At 48.9% G+C, this 25127-nt stretch overlaps 1 protein-coding gene across 3 annotated transcripts in view; it reads left to right on the top strand.

Annotated features, from left to right (window-relative positions):
• Nucleotides 1-25127, top strand: part of LOC140476836 (uncharacterized) — a 63861-nt gene that overhangs the window by 18177 nt on the left and 20557 nt on the right. For all 3 annotated transcript variants that reach the window (XM_072569649.1, XM_072569648.1, XM_072569650.1), the window contains exons 5-13: nt 3392-3541; nt 9760-10300; nt 11267-11389; nt 13640-13736; nt 15162-15373; nt 17312-17554; nt 20072-20170; nt 23436-23629; nt 24778-24952. In XM_072569649.1, coding sequence (XP_072425750.1) covers nt 3392-3541; nt 9760-10300; nt 11267-11389; nt 13640-13736; nt 15162-15373; nt 17312-17554; nt 20072-20170; nt 23436-23629; nt 24778-24952 — 1834 coding nt within the window. The remainder of the gene's footprint in view (nt 1-3391; nt 3542-9759; nt 10301-11266; nt 11390-13639; nt 13737-15161; nt 15374-17311; nt 17555-20071; nt 20171-23435; nt 23630-24777; nt 24953-25127) is intronic.

Below are 25127 nucleotides of genomic sequence, written 5' to 3'. Positions count from 1 at the left end.
ATAACGATGCAGTGAATCCCTCTGCCTTTCCTCCCTCCCTCAATGATAACGATGCAGTGAATCCCTCTGCCTTTCCTCCCTCCCTCAATGCTCAGCAGTTGTTGCTCAAACTGTAGAATGCTGGAATTCCCTGAATAGATATTCCTGTCCTGTAATTATTCTGGGATTTGATAACATTGTTGGATGTTAAAGTGGTACAGTTCCTTATGTCTTCATTCATGTGATCCTCCTGTGTGTGAGCTTGATGAATGAATGTCATTGGAGACATATACAAATGGAGGGACAGGAGCTGGGATAGGTCTCCAGTCTGAAGAACTGTCCATGTGAATCCCCTGTACAAGGCACAGCAAGCAGTTAGCCAAGTGTCTCGTTCAGAATTGAATTAAAACACCGAGAGCTAGCAGGTCACTGCCTCAGTTGGATGCCGGGGAATCGGGGATGGCATCCTGAGTTAAAGCAAAGAGGTGAGCCACAAGATTCCTGACTGGCCCACCTACCAACCCCGCTCCCAGGTGGTAATTCTCTCTTTCCTGGACACTGTGGCATTACTAATGTTAGCCTTGTGCCTCTGTCATCACAAAAGCTCTGACGATTCCACCCTGTTGCTAGAAGTCTCTGATCACCACGCAGACTCCTGCGAGAATGGACAGGATGATATGATTCAGGTGTGAGGTCCCTGCAGTCTGATCAGATGCAAAGAAAACCTTTGTGAGTCAGAATGCTGGCCTGTAAAGGTAACCAGTGCTAGTCAGCGTCACCAAGAACTGAGCAGGTGATGTTGTAGGGGCCCAGGTAAAACAGCTGGTCGTGCTGCATGATGGTCTTGTTTGCATCTGGAGGAAAGCAACAGCTCAACATTCACCAGTCTCTGTGACAGAGTAGCTGCTGCACCGAGGGAGGCTATTCGGCCATTTGAGTGGCTACTATCTCTCTCAGGCAATCCAATCAGTCTCCTTCCCCTGTTCTATCCCTGTCAGCTTGCAGTTTATTTCTTTCAATTTTCATTTGAAATCATTCTCACCTCTAGCTGACACAAAGACCATAAAAGCAGAAGTAGGCCATTCAGCCCATCGAGTCTGCTCCGCCACTCAATAAGATCGTGCCTGATCCAGTAATCTGCAATTCTACTTTCCTGCCTTTCCCCTCCAAGTCTTGATTTCCTTCACGATTGAAGATCTGTCTTTCCTGCCTTGAACATTCTTAGTGGCCAGCCTCAGTCCACAGCTTCACAGAGAGAAGAAAGTCCTCCTTATCCCAGTCCTAAATGGGCAGCCCTCTGCTCAGCAATAATGCACTCTGCTCCTGGACTTGCCCTCAACAGGAGATGAATGTTTCCACATGTCATACAGCAAGGAGCAGTCTTCAGTCCAACTCATCCACACCTCCCAGTCTGTCCTCGCCCCATTTACCAGCACTTGGTCCATATCCCTCTAAACCCTTCCTATTCCTATGTCCATCCAGATGCTTTCTAGATGTTGTAATTGTAACCAGCCGCCACTCCTTGCTCTGCAGCTTGGTCCATACGCGCATCACCTTCTGTGTAAAACCATTTACTCCTTTTTAAATCTTTCCCCTCTCACCTTAAACTTATGCTTTCTAGTTCTGGACTCCCCTGCTGTAGGAAAAAGACCTTGGCTATTCACCCTCTCCATGCCCCTCATGATTTTATAAACCTCTATAAGGCCATCCCTCAACCTCCAACGTTCCAGTGAAGCAAGCCCCAGCCTATTCAGCTTCTCCCTCTAGCTCAAACCCTCCAACCCTGCCAATATCCTTGTAAGTCTTTTCTGCACCTTCTCAAGTTTAGCAACATCATTCCTAAAGTGGGGCAACCAGAATTGTATGTAATATTCTAAAAGTGGCATCACCAAAGTCCTGCACAGCCGCAACATGACATGCCAACTCCTATACTCAGTGTTCTGACCAATGAAAGGAAGTATGACAAACACCACCTTCACCACCCTGTCTCCCTGCGATTCCTCTTTCAAGGAACTATGCACCTGCACCCCGAAGTCTCTTTGGCAAAACTCCCAGGACCCTCCCGTTAAGTGTATCGATCAGGTTGTTTCTCATTCCTCCCCTCTCCTCATCAGGCAGTCCTTCCATACCTGGGATCAGTGTATTGAACCTTCTCTGGACTGCCTTCAATTCCAATCTATGTTTCCTTGGATAAGGAACCCAAAACTGTTCACACTATCCCAGCTGAGGCCTGATTAGTGCCTTGTATCGTTCGAGTGTGATCTCCCTACTTTTATATTCATTCCTTTCCGTTTGACCTAAATGCTAACACTGCCTTCTCTATTATCTGCTGAACATGCACGCCAGCTTTTTGTGATTGATGGACAAGGACTCCTAGATTCCTCTGCCCTGTAGCTTTCTGCACTCTTTCTCCATTTAAGTAACAGTTGACTCCTCTCTTCTTGCTACTAAAGTGTCTAACCTCACATTGACCCTCATTACATTCTGTCTGTGAAGGTTTTGCTGACTCACTTAATCTGTCTGTATCCCCCTGCAATGTCCTTGTGTCATCCTCACCATTTGCCTTCCCACCTATTTCTGTGTTGTCCACAAAGTTTACAGTAGTCTATTGTTAATTACATAAGGTAAATAATTGTGGGCCTAGCACTGGCCTCTGTGGCCATCCACTACTTAGCTGTTACCATCCTGAAACTGCTCCTTTATCCCAACTCTCTGTCTTCTGTTAGTTGGCCAGCTCTCTATCCATGTTAACAATTGTTTCTAGCACCATGGGTTCTTATCTTATTAAGTAACCCTATTCAGGATACCTTATTGAGAACCTTTTGAAAATCCAAATGCTTTATATTTGTTCTAATATGTAGTTATGAAGGAGGGTCACTGGACCTGAAATGTCAACTCTGCTTTCTCTCCACAGATGCTGCCAGATCTGCTGAGTTTTTCAAGCAATTTTGACTTCTCCTCTCCCTTTCCAGCAATTTTGGTTCTGATTTTCAGCATCCACAGTTCTTTTGTTTTTTTTGTGGGTGATATCTATTCTTTATTTATTATGCTTTTCAGCGATTGTCTTTTGAGCAAAGACCAAACAGGTTGAGACTCTACTCTCCAGAGTTTAGAAGAATGAGGTGATCCCATTGTAACGTATCGACTTCCTGAGGGGCTTGCCAGGATCAATGCTGAGAGCATGTTTCCCCTTGTGGGAGAGTCCAGGACCAGAGGGTATCGTCTCAGAATGAAGAGGTGAAAGTGAGCACTGGAGATCAGAGTCAAGAGAGTGATGCTGGAAAAGCGCAGCTGGTCAGGCAGCATCCGAGGAGCAGGAGAGTCAATGTGTTTTGGGCATAAGCCCTTCATCAGTAATGTGGGGGTAGGGGGCTGAGCTATAACTGATGTGTTGTTTGATTTGCTGTTCCAGGACCATGAGTTGGCGTTGAAGAGAATAGCTGATGATCGTGAAAGTCTGAAAGCAAAGTCAGCTCCCACTTACAAGCCCAGTCCCCCTCAACAGGGTCAGAGGTTAGGGGGCAAAGTTCAAACTGCAGTGGAAGACCATTGCATTCTTATGGTGAGTTTTTCTAGGCCTGGGTCCATTTGCCACCTGCAGTTCCCTTTTGAACTGTTTCAAATGCAGGATGCTTTGTGCCTCTGAGCTCTCGGATGCTATTCCTCCCACAATCCAAACATTGCCCCTCTCAAACACCCGTCCCCTCAGTCCATCTGCACTGCACTATGATGGAGCTTTCTCAGACGATCGGACTGGTGTGGAGAGGGAGGGGGGAAGGAAGCTGCCTACATACTGTGGGGTTATATGTACTTGGTGGGGTTCTGGGAGACATTGGGGCCGCCTCTCTTCATCCCAGTCAGAGGATCTCCAGAAACACTGGGAGAAACAGCTTCCAACCTCAGAACATGGCTGTCTCTGGCATTTAGTAACAATTCCTCTTTGCTCCAGGAAAGCAGTGGTGAGACAACTTCAACTTAACCACAGAGTCCTACAGCCCAGAGACAGTCTCTTCAGCCCAAACTGGTCGAAAGAACATAGAAAAGCACATAACAGAACAATGTTGTGCCAAGGATTATTCCTAATCGAAAATATAGTAACTTAACCTACACACCCCTCAACTCACTGTTATCCATGTGCATGTCCAGCAGTCGCTTAAATGTCCCCAATGACTCTGCTTCCACCACCACATCTGGCAACACATTCCATACATTCACAACTCTCTGCATAAAGAACCTACCTCTGACGTCGTGCTGCAGCCTGCCGTAGCCCTCGATACTATCAATGACACCTCCAACCTTAGTGTCATCTGCAAACCTACTAACCCACCCCTCAACCTCCTCATCCAAGTCATTTATAAAAACTACAAAGAGCAGAGGCCCAAAAACAGAGCCCTGCAGGACCCCACTCAACACTGACCTCCAGGCAGAATACTTCCCATCTACAACCACTCTCTGCCTTCTGTCAGTCAGCCAATTCTGAATCTAGATAGTCTAATCTCCCTGTATCCCATACCTCCTGACCTTATGAATGAGCCTACCATGGGGAACCTAATCAAATGCCTTGCTGAAGTCCATATACACCACATCCACTACTCAACCTTTGTTGACCTGTCTTGTCACCTCCTCAAAGAACTCTAAGATTTGTGAGACATGACCTGCCCCTCACAAAGCCATGCTGACTGCCTTTAATCACACTATGCTTTGCCAAATAGTCATAAGTCCTATCCCTCAGAATTCTTTCCAAAACCTTTGCTGACCACAGACGTAAGACCGACTGGTCTGTAATTGCCAGGGATTTCCCTATTACCCTTCTTGAAAAGAGGAACACCATTCACCTCCCTCCAATCCTCCGGTATGACTCCGATGGAGGGTGAGGAGGCAAAGAGCTTCGCCAGCGGCTTCACAACCTCCTTTCTCGCTTTCTGGAGCAGCCTCGGATAAATCTGGTCTGGCCCTGGGAACTTATCAATCTTAATGTTTTCCAAAGGTTCCAGCACATCAACTTCATCAATCTTGATCTGGTCAAGACTGTATCCCAGCTCCTCTAAGTTTTCATTTCCAACAAGTTCCCTTTCCTTGGCGAAAAACAAAGCAAAAAACTCACTTAGGGCTTCCCTATCTGCTCAGACTCCACACATAAGTTCCCTACTCTATCCCTGATTGGCCCTACCTTCTCCCTGATCATTCTATTATTCCTCACGTAGGAGTAAAATGCCTTTGGGTTCTCCCTAATCCTTCCTGCCAGGCCTTTTTCGTGCCCCCTCCTGGCTCTTCTCAGTCCATTTCTGAGCTCCTTTCTAGCAAGTCTGTAATCCTCTAAAGCTGTGCTAGATCCTTGCTTGCTCCACCTTACATAAGCTGCCTTCTTCCTTTTGACGAGAAGCTCCCTGTTCTCGTCATCCAAGGTTCCTTAATCTTACCCCTTCTTACCTGTCGCAGAGAAACAAATTTGTGCGTCACTTGCAACAACTGCTCCTTAAATAGTCTCCAGATGTCTGCTGTGCCCTTTCTGTGGAACAATTGCTCCCAGTCTGTACTTCCTAACTCCTGTATGAAAGCGTCATAATTTCCTTGACCCCAATTAAATAGCTTCCCTCCGTAACTGCTCCTTTCCCACTCCAAGGTAAATGTGAGGCAGTTGTGGTCACTGTCCCCAAAGTGCTCTCCCAGTGGGAGATCTAACACCTGTCCTGGCTCGTTGCAGAGCACCAAATCCAAAATGGCCTCTCCCCTCGTTGGCCTGTCTACATACTGAGTAAGGAAACCCTCCTGAACTCACCTGACAAAAATGGCTCCATCCAAACCATCTGCACTAAGGAGGTTCCAGTCGATGTTGGGAAAGTTGAAATCACCCATAACAACAATCCTGCTACATCTGCATTTTTCCAAAATCTACCAGCCTATGAGATCTTCAATCCCCCTACTGATATTAGGGGGTCTGTAGAAAACCCCAAATGCGGTGGCTGTTCCCTTGCTGTTCCTAACTTCCATTCAAACTGACTCAGTAGACAAACCTTCCTCAACAAACTTTGTTTCTTTAGCTGTGATGCACTCTCTGATTAGCAATGCTACACCCCTCCTCTTTTTCCACCCTTACTGTTCTTTTTAAATGTTCTAAACCCTGGAACATCAAGCAACCAAACTTGCCCCTGTGAAACCCCCATCTCCGTTATGGCCACAACATCGTAGCCCCAAGTACTGATCCATGCTCGAAGTTCATCACTCTTATTTCGGACACTCCTTGCATTAAAGCAGACACACTTTAACCGATACCTTTGTTTCATCGCGTGAGAAACCTTCCTGATAGATTCAATACATCCTGTCACTGCCCCATCTGCAACTGACCCCCTCTCAGACATGTGGCTCTGATTCCCACCCCCCCTGCCAAACTAGTTTAAACCCTCCCGAATCCCACGAGCAGATCTCCCACCCAGGACATTTGTGCCCCTCCAGTTCTGGTGTAACCCATCCTTCATGTACAGGTCCCACCTTCCCCAGAAGGTATCCCAATGGTCTCGGTATCTGAAGCCCTCCCTCCTGCACCAGCCTTGCAGCCACATGTTAAGCTGCATTCGCTGCCTGTTCCTCACCTCACTATCTCGTGGCACCGGTAGCAAACCTGAGATCACTACTGTACTCGTCCTGCTCTTCAGCTTCCAACCTAACTCTCTGTAGTCACTTTTCAGATCCTCAATCCCTTTCCTGACTATGTCATTGGTGCCAATATGTACCACGATTTTTGGCTGCTCACCCTCCCCCTTCAGATCTTGTAAACTCGATCGGCGACATCCCGGACCCTGGGACAACATTTGGGGTTTTCTACAGACCCCCTAATATCAGTAGGGGGATTGAAGATCTCATAGGCTGGCAGATTTTGGAAAAATGCAGATGTAGCAGGGTTGTTGTTATGGGTGATTTCAACTTTCCCAACATCATCTGGAAAGGGAGGCAACAAACCTTCCGGGAGTCCCATTCCTGACCACAAAATCTCCTGTCAATCCGTCTAACTATTGAGTCCCCTACCACTAGTGCTTTTCTATTCTTCTCCCTTCCCTTCTGAGCCACAGGGCCAGGCTTAGTGCCCGAGACCTGACAACTATGGCTTTCCCCTGGTAGGCTGTCCCCACCAGCAGTATCCAAAACGGTATACTTATTGCTGAGGGGAACGGCCACAGGGGATCCCTGCTCTGACCGTCAGTTCCCTTTCCTCCCCCTGACAGTAACCCAGCTGTCCTTATCCTGTGTCTAGGGAGTGACCACCTCCCTGTACATCCTCTCAATTTCCCCCTCAGCCTCCCGGATGATCCGTAGTTCATCCAGCTCCAGCTCCAGTTCCCTAACTCGGTTTTCGAGGAGCTGGAGTTGGGTGCACTTCCCGCAGATGTAGTCAGCAGAGACATGGGAAGTGTCTCTCACCTGCCACATTCTGCAGGAGGAACATGCAACTGCCCTAACATCTATATCCCGCTACTCTGAAAGTCCGCACAGGATTAAACAAGGGAAGGGAACGAAAAAGAAACCTGAAAACTTACCGAGTTAACAGACTCTTAGTAAGGTTAGAGGAGGAGGGTGGGAGGGAGGCCCTACGGTGTAGGGTCTCGGATTTAGAGCTCACCCACTTAAACCCTTCCCAGCAGCCCTCACTGCTCTGTTCAAAATGGAGGCCCGACTCCTGACTCTCTGCCGACCAAAATGTCCATCCACACTCTTTGCTGTGCCTGTTAGGGCTGCACGGTGGCCCAGTGGTTAGCACTGCTACCTCACAGCACCGGGGTCCCAGGTTCAATTCCAACCTCGGGTGACTGTCAGTGTGGAGTTTGCACATTCTCCCCGTGTCTGTGTGGGTTTCCTCCGGGTGCTCCTCTTTCCTCCCACAGTCCAAAGATGTGCAGGTGAATTGGCCATGCTAAATTACCCATAGTGTTAGGTGCATTAGTCAGAGGGAAATGGGTCTGGGTGGGTTACTGTTTGGAGGGTTGTTGTGGACTGGTTGGGCTGAAGGGCCTGTCTCCACACTGTAGGGAATCCAATCTAATCTAAAAACCCCATTTCCTTGCACTTGACCCATATCCTTCTTATCCTTTCCTATCCCAAGTATTGTCCAAATACCTTTTAAATGTTGCTAAATGTTGTTAATGTACCTGCCTCAACCATTTCCGCTGGCAGCTCGTTCCATATGTGTACCACCCTGTGTGTAAAACCATTATCCCTCAGGTTCCCTTTTGTTCTTTCCCCTCTCACCTTAAACCAATGCTCTTTAGTCCTTGAGAACCCAACCCTGGGAAAAAGACTGAGTCTCAAATGCTGTAAAGAGAAAAGGACCTAGCTTGTCCAACCTCTCTCGATAACTCAGTCCCTTGAGTCCTGCACTCTTTTCCATTTAATAACATGCTTTCTATAGCAAGGTGACCAAAACTGAGCACAATACTCCAAGTGCGGTCTCACCAATGCCCTGTACAACTGCAACATAACTTTCCAATTTCTATACGCAATGTCCTGACTAATGAATGCCCGTGCACCATAAACCTTCTGGGAGTGATTCATAGAATCATAGACTCAGAGAGGTCTACAGCACAGAAAAATGTGTGCCAGTTAAAAAGCATTCCCTCAACTAATCCCATTAGCATTTGGCCTATAGCTGTGTATGCCTTCATGTCACAAGTGCACATCCGTATACCACTTCAATGTGATGAGGGTTCCTGCCTCTCCCACCCTTACAGGCAGATATCCGCACCACTTTCTGGGGGAAAGCACTTTTCCACACATCTGCCTCCAAACCTCCTGCCACTCACTATGTCTCAGTCATTGATCCCACCATCCAGGGGAAGGTTCCTTCCTGCATTTTATACATCGCAGACATTTCCCCCTCAATCTCCTTTGCTCCAAGGGGAACAGCTCCAGTCTGTCCAATCTCTCTTCATATCTGAAACTCTCTAACTCAGGTAAATCTCCTCTGTATCCTCTCCAGTGCTATCGCATCCCTCCTATAATATGGATTCCAGAACTACACACAGTACTCTAGCTGTGGTCTAACCAGTGTTTCATACAATTCCTGCTCTTCGACTCTGTGCCTCAGATAATAAAGGTAAGTATCCCAGATGCTGTCTTAACCACGTTGTTACCTGTCCTGCTGCTTTAAGACATGCACACCAAGGTCTCTCTGATCCTCAGTGCTTCTTAGAGTCCGATTGTTCATGATGTATTCCTTTGCCTTGTTGTTCCTGCGCAAATTTATTTGGATTCAATTCCATTTGCCACTGATCAGCCTATCTATATCCTCCTCAGTATTCCCATCAATAATCATGCCATCACGAATGTACTGATCATCCCTCACACATTCAACTTTAAATCATTTACATAAATCACAAATTGCAGGGGCCCAATCCCTGCGGAACCCCACAAGACACAGGCTTTCATTCAGAAACACCCAGCTACCATCCCCCTCTGCTTCCTGCCACTCAACCACATTTTCTTGGATCCCACAGGCTCTTACCTTCGCCATCAGTGTCCTGGGCAGAATCTTGTCAAAGACTACATTTAATGCATCACTCTCTCATTCTCTTTGCTTAAACAGGTTTTTCCTGTTTGACTTTTTGGTGATTATTCTCTTTACTCTTCCAGTTTGAGGCTGAATTGTTTCTGGATTCAGTTTATTGTGGGAATGTGGGATTGTGAACTGATGCAGTCAGCTATGATCGTTTTAAATGATAAAACAGGCTTGAGGGGCTGAGTGGCCTTGTCCTGTAATTCATACGTTCACTTTGCCATTCCTTCCTTCAGATCAGGCTTCCATCCGGACACACGTTCCGGGAGCGATTCCGACAGGATGATACACTGCAGAGTGTGAAGGACTACGTCACACAGGAATACCCCAACCTTCGGAATATTGTTCTACTACAGGGTTTCCCAAAGAGGCATTTCACGGACAAGGACCTGGGCTGTACACTGGGAGCTTTAGGACTGAGCCCGAATGCCACTCTGTGTGTGCAGGATGAGCAGCAGAGAGCTCCACTGCAGCCAAACCTGCCACCAGGTTCCTACACACTGACAGCAGCCAGTGTTCCCAGTGCCGGAATCCCAGTGTCCAATCACAGTGTGCAGACTGCCCCGACTCTGCCAGAGAGCCAGCAGCATGGCCTGTCGAGGAAAGGTGCCCTGCATTCCTGGGGCCGGGGAGAAGCCTTGGGGTGCGCAACAACACAGGACACCCCTAGGCTGGAGAACCCACAGCCCACTCCAGGACTGGAGCAGCAGCTCGACCTCCGGAACACCGGGATAACAGCACCAGCGGAGTGTCCATCAAGACCAGCACATTTCTGGGGTAAGGGGCTCTGGGAATCCATGATGGCTTTTATACATGATCTGTTTCAGGGAAGAGGGTCAGGGCCCTGCCCTCAGCAATAAATAAATTGTCAGCAAATTCTGCACAGAATATTATTAAAGCCAAGGAGCCCAGGAACAAATTATCAGCATCAAACACAACTCTATTTACTGAGGAAATTACCCAGGACAGGGACAGCACGGGGTTAGATACAGAGGAAATCATCCTCTACACTATCCCCATCAAACACTCCCAGGACAGGGACAGCACGGGGTTAGATACAGAGGAAATCATCCTCTACACTATCCCCATCAAACACTCCCAGGACAGGGACAGCACGGGGTTAGATACAGAGGAAAGCTCCCTCTACACTGTCCCCATCAAACACTCCCAGGACAGGGACAGCACAGGGTTAGATACAGAGGAAATCATCCTCTACACTGTCCCCCCATCAAACACTCCCAGGACAGGGACAGCACGGGGTTAGATACAGAGGAAATCATCCGCTACACTATCCCCATCAAACACTCCCAGGACAGGGACAGCACGGGGTTAGATACAGAGGAAATCATCCTCTACACTATCCCCATCAAACACTCCCAGGACAGGGACAGCACGGGGTTAGATACAGAGGAAATCATCCTCTACACTATCCCCATCAAACACTCCCAGGACAGGGACAGCATGGGTTTAGATTAAGAGTCCACCTACACTTTAAACTGAAAGTGAAGCTCCATCTGCACTGGCAGCATCAAACACTCCAAGGACAGGGAAAGAATGGGCTTCCAGAGTAAAGCTCCTTTGATTGTTTTGAACTGTTAGTCAAGCTGCGTCTACAGTGTCCCCCACAGTTCAGGAAGGTGATTCTGAAGGGATTTGATTCCAAAGTGCATTACAGTCCATTCCGTGTTGTCACTCTGTGACACGCTGGGCTCTGTGCCCTGATCAGTGTTTGTTTCTGTACAGGTCGAGGATGGAAGCTGGCTGCAGGTGACCAGAGAGAATTCCTGAACGTCGATGATGGAAAGGCTGATCAGAATGTCGGACAAGTGGACAACGTCATCTCAGAGGATCAGCTCATTCCTCCTGGTCAGTCAACCAGCTTTACGTGGGACATTAATGACTCACGGCTTCCAGTTAGCTGAGCAGATTTGCAGAGTGGACAAGTAGGAGGCAGAGACAACCGAATGAGATTATGTGTCAGCACCTTCTGATGACAGAGAGTCAGAAACATTGACCGTTACAGATCGAACTGAAGTGGGAGGGACAAGAAAGTGGAATGTTTGATTCTGGGTTTCATACACACCGAATGTTAATTGTTGGGATGGGCTGACCTTTCCTGCACACCGTTCCTGAGTATGTGGTGGTGTAACAATCCAGAGGGTCAGCTTAATGCTTGGTGGTTCTGCATTCCAGTCTCACTATGGCAACTGCTGGATTTTGAATTTAATTAATAAAGGTGGAATATAAAGCTCAGGTGATCGTTGTAAAACCCCAGCTGATGTATTCATGTTCTTTCGGGAAGGGAATATCCCCATGAAAATGTTCAGCACAAATAAAGGCCCTTCAGTTGATCTGAATAGACTAGCCCTCCTTTCTAGCCCCACCTGCCAGCTGTACTCAACAGACTGTAGCCTAGCGCTTCAGGGGCCGACCCAGGTTTCCTTTTAACGGGTTGAGGGTTTCTGCCAATGATTTGGTCTAGCAATCCATTCCAAATGCTAGTAAGGCCCACATCCTGTGAAAGGGCAATAGAAGGTGGCCTGAGGAGGCAGTGGTAAACCTTCTTCAGTTAAGAGGGTTGATGCAGCAATGGGTTTTGCTCGGTCATTCAAGGGGGCTTTTCATAGTCAGCCAGGACTCCTGTCAGCTACAGAGTCAGCAAGTTCCTTCCCTAAAAGCCTATTAGTGAATTAGATTTGTGTTACAATCAGACAGCTTCATTACTACTGTTCCTGATCCTAGTGTTTTAATTACCAGGTTTATTTTTAATTGAATTAAGAATCTCAAATTGTACACAGTGGAATTTAAGCTCTCATGGCCTGGATTGCCAATCCAGAGAGTTACCCAGTACACACCGCCACACCTCAGAGAAATGAAAGCAATAAAGAAGACACACCCATTTCTGGCCTCATGCACATCTCCGATTTTAATCAGTCCACTGTTAGTAGCCATGCCCAGACCATAAACTCTGGAGTTCTTTCTCAAACCTCTCTGCTTCTCTCTCCCCATTTAGGATGTTCCTTGAAGCTTCCCTGTTTGGCATCTGCCCAAACATTTCCTTGTGTGGAGAAAGTGAGGACTGCAGATGCTGGAGATCAGAGCTGCAAATGTGTTGCTGGAAAAGCGCAGCAGCTCAGGCAGCATCCAGGGAGCAGGAGAATTGACGTTTCGGGCATGAGCCCTCTTTCCTGAAGAAGGGCTCATGCCCAAAACGTCAATTCCCCTGCTCCTTGGATGTTGCCTGACCTGCTGTGCTTTTCCAGCATCTCCTCGTGTGGCTCAGGGTTGCATTTTGCTTTGTAATATTCCTGTAAAGAACTGCAGGATCTTTAGTTACATTAAAGCTTATTACTATAAGCTGTGGATGTGATGCTAAATTTGAAGTGGCAGCAGAGAGACGACATCCATTGGTTATAATATTCCAAAATTCCCTGATGCAGGAAGCTTTCAGTGGATTTAAAAAACATAAATGAAAAGACTAAGAACTTACTGAAGAAAGGAGGGAGGCAGGAAACGACAGACCGGTTAACTTCCTGTTATCGTTGTCAAGATGGTGTTATGAAGGGTAAATCGTTTTTGACTAATTAGCTACATTTCTTTGAAAATTTGGGCAGCAATTTATCATGGTCATTCCACCTAATCTGGAAATCTTTGAACTGTGGGAGGAAACCGGAGCACCCAGAGGAAACCCACGCAGACACGGGGAGAATGTGTAAACACCACACAGACAGTCACCCGAGGTGGGAATTGAACCCGGGTCCCTGGTGCTGTGAGGGGCACAGAATGTTGGTCAGTAAGAGGGTGAAAGGAAACTGGGGTTTGATGGGAGTAATCAGATTATCCAGAATGTTATTGAATGATGGAGTAGGTTCAAATAGGTTCAGATCCTGGATCCTGGTGGGTTGAGAGCCCGGAATCCTAGTAAGGACCCAGTTTGAGGAGACAATGAGAGAGAGAGGTGGATCTCCGTTTAACCTGCATCATGCTTTTCTTGTAATGTGACATTCTCACGGTCTCCAGTGTGCCTGTGATTGGTTTAGAAAATGGAGTCAAGTGTCTTGTCAAAGTAAGATCAAATTAGACCAGAACCAAAATTTTCTTTAATCTTGTTCCTAGCCTTTGACCCAGAAGTTATCTTTCGCCAAAATGGAGACCGAATTCGCAGTGGATTTCAACCTCGATACCAGTGGCCCAATCAGGGCAATCGTCTCAGGTGGGTGCAAGGGAAAATCAGGGCTTTCCCTTTAGTCAACTTACGCTGTATTTAGACAGTCCCAATAATGATGCAAAAACATCCCAAAATGCTTCAGGGCAGACCCCCTTAAACACAATCTGACATCACGCAGGGCAAAGTGATTTGGAGAAGAGACTCTGCACCAGATCAGCACCATTGCCAAAAGGGGACAGGGTAGAGGGAGCTTTACTCTGTATCTAACCCTGTACTGTCCCTATCCTGGGGTGTTTGATGGGGACAGTGTTGAGGGAACTTTACTCTGTATCTAACCCCGTGCTGACAGGGTAGAGGGAGCTTTACTCTGGATTTAACTTGTGCCGTACTTGATCTGGGAGAGTTTGACTGGAACAGGGAGAGGGCGTTTACTCTGGATTTAACACCATGCTGTTCCTGTCCTGGGAGTGTTTGATGGAATATTGAAGCCTGAAATTAAAAGTGTTACATTTCCTTGTGTAAATTTCCCATGTAGATAAGTGAGAAATGAGCTTTATCAGTGGTCTATCGTGGGAATGAAAGACTCAGGATGTAGGTCTGCTTACTGAGCTGGAAGGGTCATTTTCAGAGGTTTTGTCACCATACTAGGTAACATCATCAGTGAGCCTCTGGAAGATGTTACCTAGTATGGTGACGAAATGTCTGAAAATGAACCTTCCAGCCTAGCAAGCAAACCTACATCCTGAACCTCAACCTGAGCTACAAATCTTCTCAAAGCTCGCTAATAAAAGACTCAATTCAAAACTGAGGTCCAACTCTCCCTCTCACTGTCTCCTCAAGCTGGGTACTTATCGGGATCCTGGGATTGAACCTACTGTGAGCCCAGGGTATGAAACCATGGTGTTCCCAAGGTCTGGACCCATGGGGTCCCCGGGGTCTGGACCCACGGGGTCCCCGGGGTCTGGACCCACGGGGTCCCCGGGGTCTGGACCCACGGGGTCCCCGGGGTCTGGACCCACGGGGTCCCCGGGGTCTGGACCCACGGGGTCCCCGGGGTCTGGACCCACGGGGTCCCCGGGGTCTGGACCCACGGGGTCCCCGGGGTCTGGACCCACGGGGTCCCCGGGGTCTGGACCCACGGGGTCCCCGGGGTCTGGACCCACGGGGTCCCCGGGGTCTGGACCCACGGGGTCCCCGGGGTCTGGACCCACGGGGTCCCCGGGGTCTGGACCCACGGGGTCCCCGGGGTCTGGACCCACGGGGTCCCCGGGGTCTGGACCCACGGGGTTCCCAGGATCTGTCGTCATGTTGTCCCCAGGGTGTGAAGCCACGGTGTTCCCAGGATCTGTCGTCATGTTGTCCCCAGGGTGTGAAGCCACGGTGTCCCCAGGATCTGTCGTCATGTTGTCCCCAGAGTGTGAAGCCACGGTGTCCCCAGGATGTACTGATGCCAGTTGTCTTTGTGCCCAGGGATGCCCAAGAGGAGGCAGCTAATCACGATGACCAGAGTCTGCGGGACCTACCAACGGTTGCTGGCCAGGCTGCTGTGCAGCGTCTGAACAGAGCTGGGGAACACGAGGCCACTCCCTCAACACCGTCCTCTCAGAAGAAGCAATGTCGGGCCACACCAGTGCCCTCACTGTTCAAGATGGCGACCAGATGCACCATAGCGCTGATGACAGGTGCGTGTGGGTGGGTGAGAGGGCACCATTCAGTGTATTACTCATCTCAGGGTGCTTTCAAGTCATAGGGAGATACAGGTTACAGTGCAGGTCATAGCTCACAATCTGGGTCATAGTCAAGTTGTGGAAGACTTGTTAAAGAAACATTTGCACAAAGCTGGAGGCATTGGGACCAGTTCTATGGGAGGAGGGACCTCGACATGGAGGGGCAGGAGGTATCTATGAAAGGTGGACATGTTCATCTTGGCAGGAGCAGAACTAATATTCTCTCAGATTTGCTGGTGCTGTTGGCGAAGGTTTGAACTCGATTGGCAGGGGCTAGGAACTGAAGGGTGAGCTTGGATTGAAGTTTGCTCCCAGACTGAAGGGAAATAAAGGTAACAGAAAGTAGAATGTAAAATATAAATGATGGTAAGGCTCCAATAGGATCAGTATGGGAAATATTGTTGAGAAGGCAGAATTCCAAGCAGTCCAGATGAAAGAACAGAGTTTCCAGAGATGCAGACACTTTCCCTGCACCGTATGGGCTCTTTCTGAGGAAGAATATACTTGCCATAGAGAGAGCAGGATGGGGTATGGTATCATTGGCTGAGCTATCCTTTATTTCCTGCCTCTAATTGTCTAGAGGTCTGTTAAAAGTCTATGACATTGCTGTGGGTCTGGAGTCATGTGTAGGTACGGGTGGTACAATCCCCCCTTTAAAGAACATTAGTGACCCACATAGCTCCTCAGACAGCAGCTTCCAAACCCAGGACCACTTCCACCAAGAGGGACAAAGGCAGCCGATGCATGGGAACACCATCCCCTGCAAATTCCCCTCCAAGCCTCTCACCATCCTGACTTGGGAATATATTGCCGTTTCTTCACTGTCACTGGGTTAAAATCCTGGAACTCCCTCCCTAAGGTCATTGTGGGTCTATAGCGGGTTAAGAAGGCAGCACACCATCTCCTTGAGGGTAATTATGGATGGACTCATCCAGCGATACCCACATCACATGAATGAATGAAAAGAACAAGACATTTCTGGAAATTGACATTGAGGGTATTGGAGATACTGTAGACAAGTGCTTTAGATAATCAGCAATGATCCAAAATGGTGCAGTCTGCTTCATGCTGTCTTGTATATAAGAGTAGAGAGAGCTTTCCTGTCAGTTTAAGAGAGTAGGGGGTACTTTCCCCTCTGTAACCCTGATGGAGACCCTGTTGAGGCAGCTTTACTTTAATTTTAAGAGTAGGGAGAGCTTTCCTTTCAGTTTAAAAGAGTAGGAGGCTTGACTCTACACCATGCTCTGATCCTGTCCTCCCAGTATTGGGGCAGCGTGGGAACATTTTCTAGAGATGTTCACGCGGCTGAGTGATGTTTACGATGTATGGTTTTTATGTTTCTTCATCATGAAGATCATTCGGCATATGTGCCTCCCCAGTTAGTCACACTCCCCTGCTTTTCTCTGGAACCTTGCATGTATTTTCCTTCTCATATTTATCATGTTTATCCTGCTGTCATGTAAAAGCTGTAACTGAATCTGCCTCCACCATCCTCTCAGGTAGCACATCCCAAATCACAGCTTTGCTGTTCCCATCATATTGGTTTCACATGACTGTCACCTTCTCTCTCTGGTTACTGCCTTCCTGCTAGTGGGTCATCACCACTGAAGATTTTGAACATTTCTACAAAATCTTCCTCAATCTAGAAGCAAAATAAAGCTCTCTGCCCCTATCAAGCACTCCCAGGAGGTGGCCAGCACGATGTTAGATAGAGAGTGAAGCTCTCTCCACACTATCCCTATTGAACACCCCCAGGACAGGACAGTATGTTGTTAAATAGAGAGTAGGAAGGGCAGTACATGATCTCCTGCTTGAAATGAGTTCTATGTTATGTTTGATGTGTGTTACAATGAGTGCCACTTGTTTCACTGTTGTTTTGTTGTGTTTGTGCAGCTCCCAGTATGCAGTACAGTCGGAGCCTGGCCTGTTTAACTCCTGAGCTTGCTGAACACCTCCTCCTGCACATGGTTCACCAGCGATTGCTCCGGCCCAAATCCATTGAACTCTTTTTTGGATGCCAGATCCAGAAACTCGTCCTCAACTGCTACCCGTATGCTACCAATGACCTGCTTCGGCAGCTACGCTCCTTCCAGTCCCTCAAGCAGCTCAGCCTCACGTCCTGTCCCCTCATTACAGGTGGTGCTCCAAATCTCGACTCTTCCACAGCTCCTTGTACCCACTGTCTGCTTCCTGTCCCACAGGGGCATGTTAACAATGGGCTGAGATCTCTAGGGTCGAGATCCAGTGGTCCAAGTTAATTCTCTGGGCATGTAGGTAATGAGGGGAGGTGATGACCTAGTGGAAATAACGCTGGACTGTTAATCCAGAGTCCCAGGTAATGTTCTAGGGACCCCAGGTTCAAATCCTGCCATTGATGGATTTTGAATTCACCAAAAGTCTGGAATTAATTTTGCTTCTAGATTAGAATCTAATAACTGTCATCGATTGTGGAAAAACCCATCTGTTTGACTAATGCCAACCCACATGTCACTCCAGATCCACAGCAATGTGGTTCACTCTGAAGTGCTTATTGAAATGGGAAATAAATGCTGTTCTAGTGGGTTCAACTAGCACTGTTGATTAAGCTCCGTTATGCTTTTCAGAGTCATGAATAGCCATAGAGACCAGTTTGACCTGCAGTCCTCTCATGACTCCTCTTGCTCCAGAAATCCCTGTAATTGCTGGGAATGGTGTGTTGGAGTTGACAGCTTGGTGCTGCCACGTAGAACCTGGGAGATATACTGCAGCTTCAATATTTCCAGGGAGCCCCAGATGTCATTGTGTTGGAGCATTAGTTTACTTGTTTACTCCATTGATCCAACACATCAGGATGGGAAAGGGGCTGTAATTACCCAGCGTGTGTCAGGATGCTGGTACCTGGTTATTTCCCATTTACACTGAGACATTGTGATGAGCTCAGCTGTGACTGGCCTGAGAGCTGTTTGATGAGTCTCTCACAATCCAGTGAAACATCGACTTGATCAGGCCATCGCAGGACCAAGAAAGGGCCTGTCTGGTGGAGAGAGGAGTACTTCCTGTCAGTCCATACTTGCCTAGACTCTTGGTTCTTCCACACACTGCCCTGGAGATGGTCCCAGTGCTACAGGGCTTGTCTTAAATCTCTGCTGTAATGTGACTTTGCAAGACTGGCTGGAGAGTGAGATGTGTTTTGAACATTTCAGTGAGACAGGTCTCTACGCTACAGGCTGTTCCCTGATGTTGAGGCAAACATCGATTGCTCTAGGAAGACTCAGTGAAAAAGGCTCTTTGGTCTCTGCGAGCCTTCGTGGTCTTGTAGAGCAAAGGGCTGACCGCGAGCCAGTGTTGCAGATTGACACATTCCAAGATGTAGGACTACCTGCTGAGAGCTGCATTAAAGCCTGGGGAAGTCATTCTCCGAGACCTTTCCACCACAGTGTACTTGAGGGGCAGTACTTACTCAGCACTGACCCTCTGACAGTGCGGCACTCCCTCAGCGTTGACCATCCGACATTGTGGCACTCCCTCAGCACTGACCCTCCGACAGTGCGGAGCTCCCTCAGCACTGACCCTCCGACAGTGCAGTGCTCCCTCAACAATGACCATCCGACAGTGCGGCGCTCCCTCAGCACTGACCTTCCGACAGTGTGGCACTCCCTCAGCACTAACCCTCCAACAGTGCTGCGCTACCTCAGCACTGACCCTCTGACAGTACGGTGCTCCCTCAGCACTGACCCTTCGACAGTGCGGAGCTCCCTCAGCACTGACCCTCTGACAGTGTGGCACTCCCTCAGCACCGACCCTCCGACAGTGCTGCGCTACCTCAGCACTGACCCTCCGACAGTGCGGTGTTCCCTCAGCACTGACCCTCCGACAGTGCGGTGTTCCCTCAGCACTGACCCTCCGACAGTGCGGTGTTCCCTCAGCACTGACCCTCCGACAGTGCGGTGTTCCCTCAGCACTGACCCTCCGACAGTGCGGTGCTCCCTCAGCACTGACCCTCCGACAGTGCAGTGCTCCCTCAGCACTGACCCTCCGACAGTGCGGTGCTCCCTCAGCACTAACCCTCCGACAGTGCGGTGCTCCCTCAACAATGACCATCCAACAGTGCGGAACTCCCTCAGCACTGACCCTACGACAGTGCGGAACTCCCTCAGCAATGACCATCCGACAGTGCGGCGCTCCCTCAGCACTGATCCTCCGACAGTGCGGCACTCCCTCAGCACTGACCCTCAGACAGTGTGGCACCCTGTCAGCACTGACTCTCCGACAGTGCCCACTCCCTCTGCACTAACCCTCTGACAGTGCGGAACTCCCTCAGCACTGACCCTCCGACAGTGCAGCGCTACCTCAGCACTGACCCTCCGACAGTGCGGAACTCCCTCAGCACTGACCCTCCGACAGTGCGGAACTCCCTCAGCACTGACCCTCCGACAGTGCGGCGCTCCCTCAGCACTGACCCTCCGACAGTGCGGAGCTCCCTCAGCACTGACCCTCTGACAGTGCAGTGCTCCCTCAGCACTGACCCTCCGACAGTGTGGTGCTCCCTCAACTACTGAGACTGGGATGTGGATTATGTGCTCGTGGTTGTTGTTGAGCTGATGAGAGGATGGAGCTCGCCACTGCTGGATTAATGGAACTGCCTCTCTCCCTCTGTGTTTCTGTGTGTTCTAGATTCCGGCCTGGAGGTGGTTTCGAGTTTACAAAGACTGCAGCAGCTGAACCTGGCAGCCTGTGTGAAGCTGACTGATCGCTGTCTGTGCAGCCTGAAGGGTCAGTCTCCAAGTCCCACAGCCTCGGGGTATCTAACTATGCTGGCCTTGTGGGTCACCATCAGCCTAAGGTTTTATTCTGGGCCTCCTTACATGGGGGCAGACGCAGTGCTGGTCTCAAAGAGGGCACAAGGACATCTCTGGGGGCCCAGTATGAGGGATGGACGTGGCGCGGTTTTAAGCAGGGATGCAGTAATGGCCTAGTGAAGGTCATTCCCTGGGAGCAGGATGTCGGGAGGCAGAGGGGCTGATGTGAGCACACTGCAGTAAGGATGGCACTGAGGGGACAGACAGTAAACATTAGTTCCACTTTATTGGCACCCTTAATCTACGGAAAGGCAATATCTCTGCCACTCTACACTGACTCCTTGCCCCCTGTTCTGGATACCTCTCTCTGGGCAGTTGTTCCCTGTTCCTGTTCTGGATACCTCTCTCTCTGGGCACTTGTTCCCTGTTCCTGCTCTGGATCTCTTGCTCTCTCTCTGTGGTCTCCCTTCCCCTCTCTGTGTCTCTCGCTCGCTCTCTGGGCATTGGTTCCCTATCCGTGCTCTGCAGCAAAATCCTGTGGTCTCCTCCCACTGAGCTGGGACCAGAATGTGAGGAGCTCCCCTATCTGTGGGATGTGGTCAGTTACGCTGGAATCTGATGCGAACCGGAGAGGTACATTCTGATTTAAGCAGCAGCAGCACCATACCATCTGCTTCTCAATTCCAGCACAAGGTTCTCCATCTTGGCCTCAGTTTGATCAAATGTTTCACAGGAAACTGTTCTTGACTGCTCCAGAGAGATTTCTCAAGATGGCAGTGGGGGGAGGAATTCCCTTCCACCAGTGGGACAGCATATCTTCAGATGGCCAGCGATTCAGGACGGCAGGAGTCGGGGGGGGGGGGGGGGCGGTGCCAACAGGGTGGGAGGCTGAGGCTAGTTCATTAATCTATCCCTGGGAAACTGCTGTCAGGGTTCAAACACGAGGCAGAATTTGGAATTAACATCAGCATCTTCTTTGTTCGATGTGATATTCACCCAGTGTACAGTGTTTGTGTATATTCTGGATTAGTGGTGCTGGAAGAGCACAGCAGTTCAGGCAGCATCCAAGTAGCTTCGAAATTGACGTTTCGGGCAAAAGCCCTTCATCAGGAATGAAGGCAGTGAGCCTGAAACGTGGAGAGATAAGCTAGAGGAGGGTGGGGGTGGGGAGAGAGTAGCATAGAGTACAATGGGTGAGTGGGGGAGGGGATGAAGGTGATAGGTCAGGGAGGAGAGGGTGGAGTGGATAGGTGGAAAAGGAGATAGACAGGTAGGACAAGTCCGGACAAGTCAAGGAGACAGTTACTGAGCTGGAAGTTTAGAACTAGGGTGAGGTGGGGGAAGGGGAAATGAGGAAACTGTTGAAGTCCACATTGATGCCTTGGGGTTGAAGTGTTCCGAGGCGGAAGATGAGGCGTTCTTCCTCCAGGCGTCTGGTGGTGAGGGAGCGGCGGTGAAGGAGGGCCACGGGGCGGTTTGGTTGATTGGTGCGGGTGTCCCGGAGATGTTCCCTAAAGCGCTCTGCTAGGAGGCGCCCAGTCTCCCCAATGTAGAGGAGACCGCATCGGGAGCAACGGATACAATAAATGATATTAGTGTATGTGCAAGTAAAACTTTGATGGATGTGGAAGGCTCCTTTAGGGCCTTGGATAGAGGTGAGGGAGGAGGTGTGGGCGCAGGTTTTACAGTTCCTGCGGTGGCAGGGGAAAGTGCCAGAATGGGAGGGTGGGTTGTTGGGGGGTGTGGACCTGACCAGGTAGTCACGGAGGGAACGGTCTTTGTGGAAGGCAGAAAGACATGGGGAGGGAAATATATCCCTGGTGGTGGGGTCTGTTTGGAGGTGGCGGAAATGTCGGCGGATGATTTGGTTTATGCGAAGGTTGGTAGGGTGGAAGGTGAGCACCAGGGGGGTATATCTCAGTGTGATATTCACCCAGTGTACAGTGTTTGTGTATATCCCAGTGTGATATTCTCACGGTGTACAGTGGTTGTGTATATCCCAGTGTTATATTCTCACAGTGTACAGTGGTTGTGTATATCCCAGTGTGATATTCTCACGGTGTACAGTGGTTGTGTATATCCCAGTGTTATATTCTCCCAGTGTACAGTGTTTGTGTATATCCCAGTGTGATATTCTCCCAGTGTACAGTATTTGTGTATATCTCAGTGTGATATTCTCACGGTGTACAGTGGTTGTGTATATCCCAGTGCGATATTCTCCCAGTGTACAGTATTTGTGTATATCTCAGTGTGATATCCACCCACTGTACAGTGTTTGTGTTTATCCCAGTGTGATATTCACCCAGTGTACAGTGTTTGTGTATATCCCAGTGTGATATTCTCCCAGTGTACAGTGTTTGTGTATATTTCAGTGTGATATTCACCCACTGTACAGTGTTTGTGTATATCCCAGTGTGATATTCACCCACTGTACAGTGTTTGTGTATATCTCAGTGTGATATTCTCACGGTGTACAGTGTTTGTGTATATCCCAGTGTGATATCCACCCACTGTACAGTGTTTGTGTTTATCCCAGTGTACAGTGTTTGTGTATATCCCAGTGTGATATTCTCCCAGTGTACAGTATCTGTGTATATCTCAGTGTTTGTGTATATCCCAGTGTGATATTCTCACGGTGTACAGTGTTTGTGTGTATATCCCAGTGTGATATTCACCCACTCTACAGTGTTTGTGTGTATATATCTCTGTGATATTCACCCACTGTACAGTGTTTGTGTATATCCCAGTGTGATATTCTCCCAGTGTACAGTGTTTGTGTATATCTCAGTGTGATATTCACCCACTGTACAGTGTTTGTGTATATCCCAGTGTGATATTCACCCAGTGTACAGTGTTTGTGTATATCTCAGTGTGATATTCCCCCAGTGTACAGTGTTTGTGTATATCTCAGTGTGATATTCACCCAGTGTACAGTGTTTGTGTATATCCCAGTGTGATATTCCCCCAGTGTACAGTGTTTGTGTATATCCCAGTGTGATATTCTCCCAGTGTACAGTGTTTGTGTATATCCCTGTGTGATAGTCACCCAGTGTACAGTGTTTGTGTATATCCCAGTGTGATATTCCCCCAGTGTACAGTGTTTGTGTATATCCCAGTGTGATATTCTCCCAGTGTACAGTGTTTGCGTATATCCCAGTGTGATAGTCACCCAGTGTACAGTGTTTGTGAGGATATGTTTGGGTACCTGACAGTTTGTTCCACATTTCTCTGTTTTCAAGGTCTGAAGTGTCTTTCTCACCTGGTCTTGGACCAGACCAAAGTAAGTGATTCAGGTATGATGGATTACCTGATGTGTGCTGGTGCATCACTCGTTCACCTCAGCCTGAATCAGACTGGCATCACGGAGAGAGCCCTGACCGTGTTATCCAAAACTGCCCAACAGCTCCGGTTCCTGAGCCTCAGACAAACCAAGGTCAGTGCGTCTGTACCAACAATGCTGCACTCCGACCCGGTCTCCGCAGGAGCACTGTTAGGGCACATACTGAGTCTGATCTGTTTGTAGCTCCTCATTACCCTCCAATACTTTGTAACTCTTTTGGACTGTTGGAGGAAACCACATCCCATCCTCCTGTCTATTTTGGTGAAAAAAGGGCAGAGTTATGATCATCTCAGACAGTTGGCACACTCAGGAGTTTGGAATGAGGTTTGAGGGTCAAACCTGTATGTGTGACCTGTGACCTCTCCCGTTCCTATCTCTGTCACCCCTTGTAATCCTGGCATCGTCTGCACTGCGCCACCTCCAGCCTCCTGAGCATCCCCTGTGCTATTGACTGCCTAACCTCCAAACTCTGTAATGCCCACCTCAATATTGACCCTATCCCTGGTCTGTCTTGTGCTTTCAGTTGCTCTGTAAATCCCATCTCTTTGACCAAGCTTTTGGTCAGAGTTCCTTATTTTACCTTGTACACTGCAGTGTCAAGATTGTTTATCACATGCTGTGTGAAACACTTTGCAAACCGTTCCAAAATGAATGTTGGGAAGGGAGCACTGGTAAATACTGTGTGTAATCTGTGTACACATTCATGAAAACCTGAAAATGTTAAATGGGGATTGGGTTTGGCTGGGGGGGGGGATGTGTACGGGGAGGTGTATGTGTGGCAGGGAGAATTTCAGGGGATCTGTGGGTAGTAAGTGTGAATGGGGTGGGTGGGTGTGCGTGGGTGTGGAGTGTGGGGGCTGGTGGGTGTGGGTTGTAGAGTGGGTGTTGGGTGAGGGGTGGATGGGTGTGGGGGTTGTGTTGGATGGGTGTGTGTGGGTAGTGGCTGTGTATTTGATAGGTGGATATGGGGTGGTGGTTGTGTGTGGGGGTTGCGTGTGGGGGTTGGTGGGTGTGTGTGGGTGGGTGTGGATGGCTGTTGGGTTTGTGTGGGTGGTGGATGTGTGGGTACGAGGTGGGTATGTGTGATGTAAAGTACTGCATGTCTCCTATGTTGTGTGTTTGTCCCTGTGTATTGGTACAGGGCTGGGAGGTTGCATTAATATGTGCCCAGTTCCATGTGCTGCTATTTCTCTCTCTCTCTCTCTCTCTCTCTCTCTCTCTCTCTTTCTCTCCACCTCCAGGTGTGTGATGTGTCGGCGCTGAAGGATCTGCCAGTTCTACAGACCCTGTACCTGGATAATTTGGACCTCAGAGAGACCTCACTGCAGGCCCTCAGCTCTCACCCTACTCTGTCCTCACTGAGTGTCTCAGGACTGCACGCACTCAATGGAGACACTACACTGAAGATTATCTCAGGTTTGGTGGTGGCTCAACCAAGATCCAACTGAGCAGTAACAGACTCTGAACTCTCCCTGGCTTTTCACAATCTGACGTCAGCTGAACTGATGAGGCACCCTCACCCCAAATACACCGCAATTATCTCAGTATCTAACTGTGTGCTGTCCCTGTCCTGGGAGCGTTTGATGGGGGA

The sequence above is a fragment of the Chiloscyllium punctatum genome, chromosome 5 (assembly GCF_047496795.1).
Source record: "Chiloscyllium punctatum isolate Juve2018m chromosome 5, sChiPun1.3, whole genome shotgun sequence".
NCBI classification, from domain to species: Eukaryota; Metazoa; Chordata; class Chondrichthyes; order Orectolobiformes; family Hemiscylliidae; genus Chiloscyllium; species Chiloscyllium punctatum.
The sequence above is the reverse complement of the archived record's forward strand: the minus strand, read 5'-3'. Positions and strand labels throughout refer to the sequence as shown.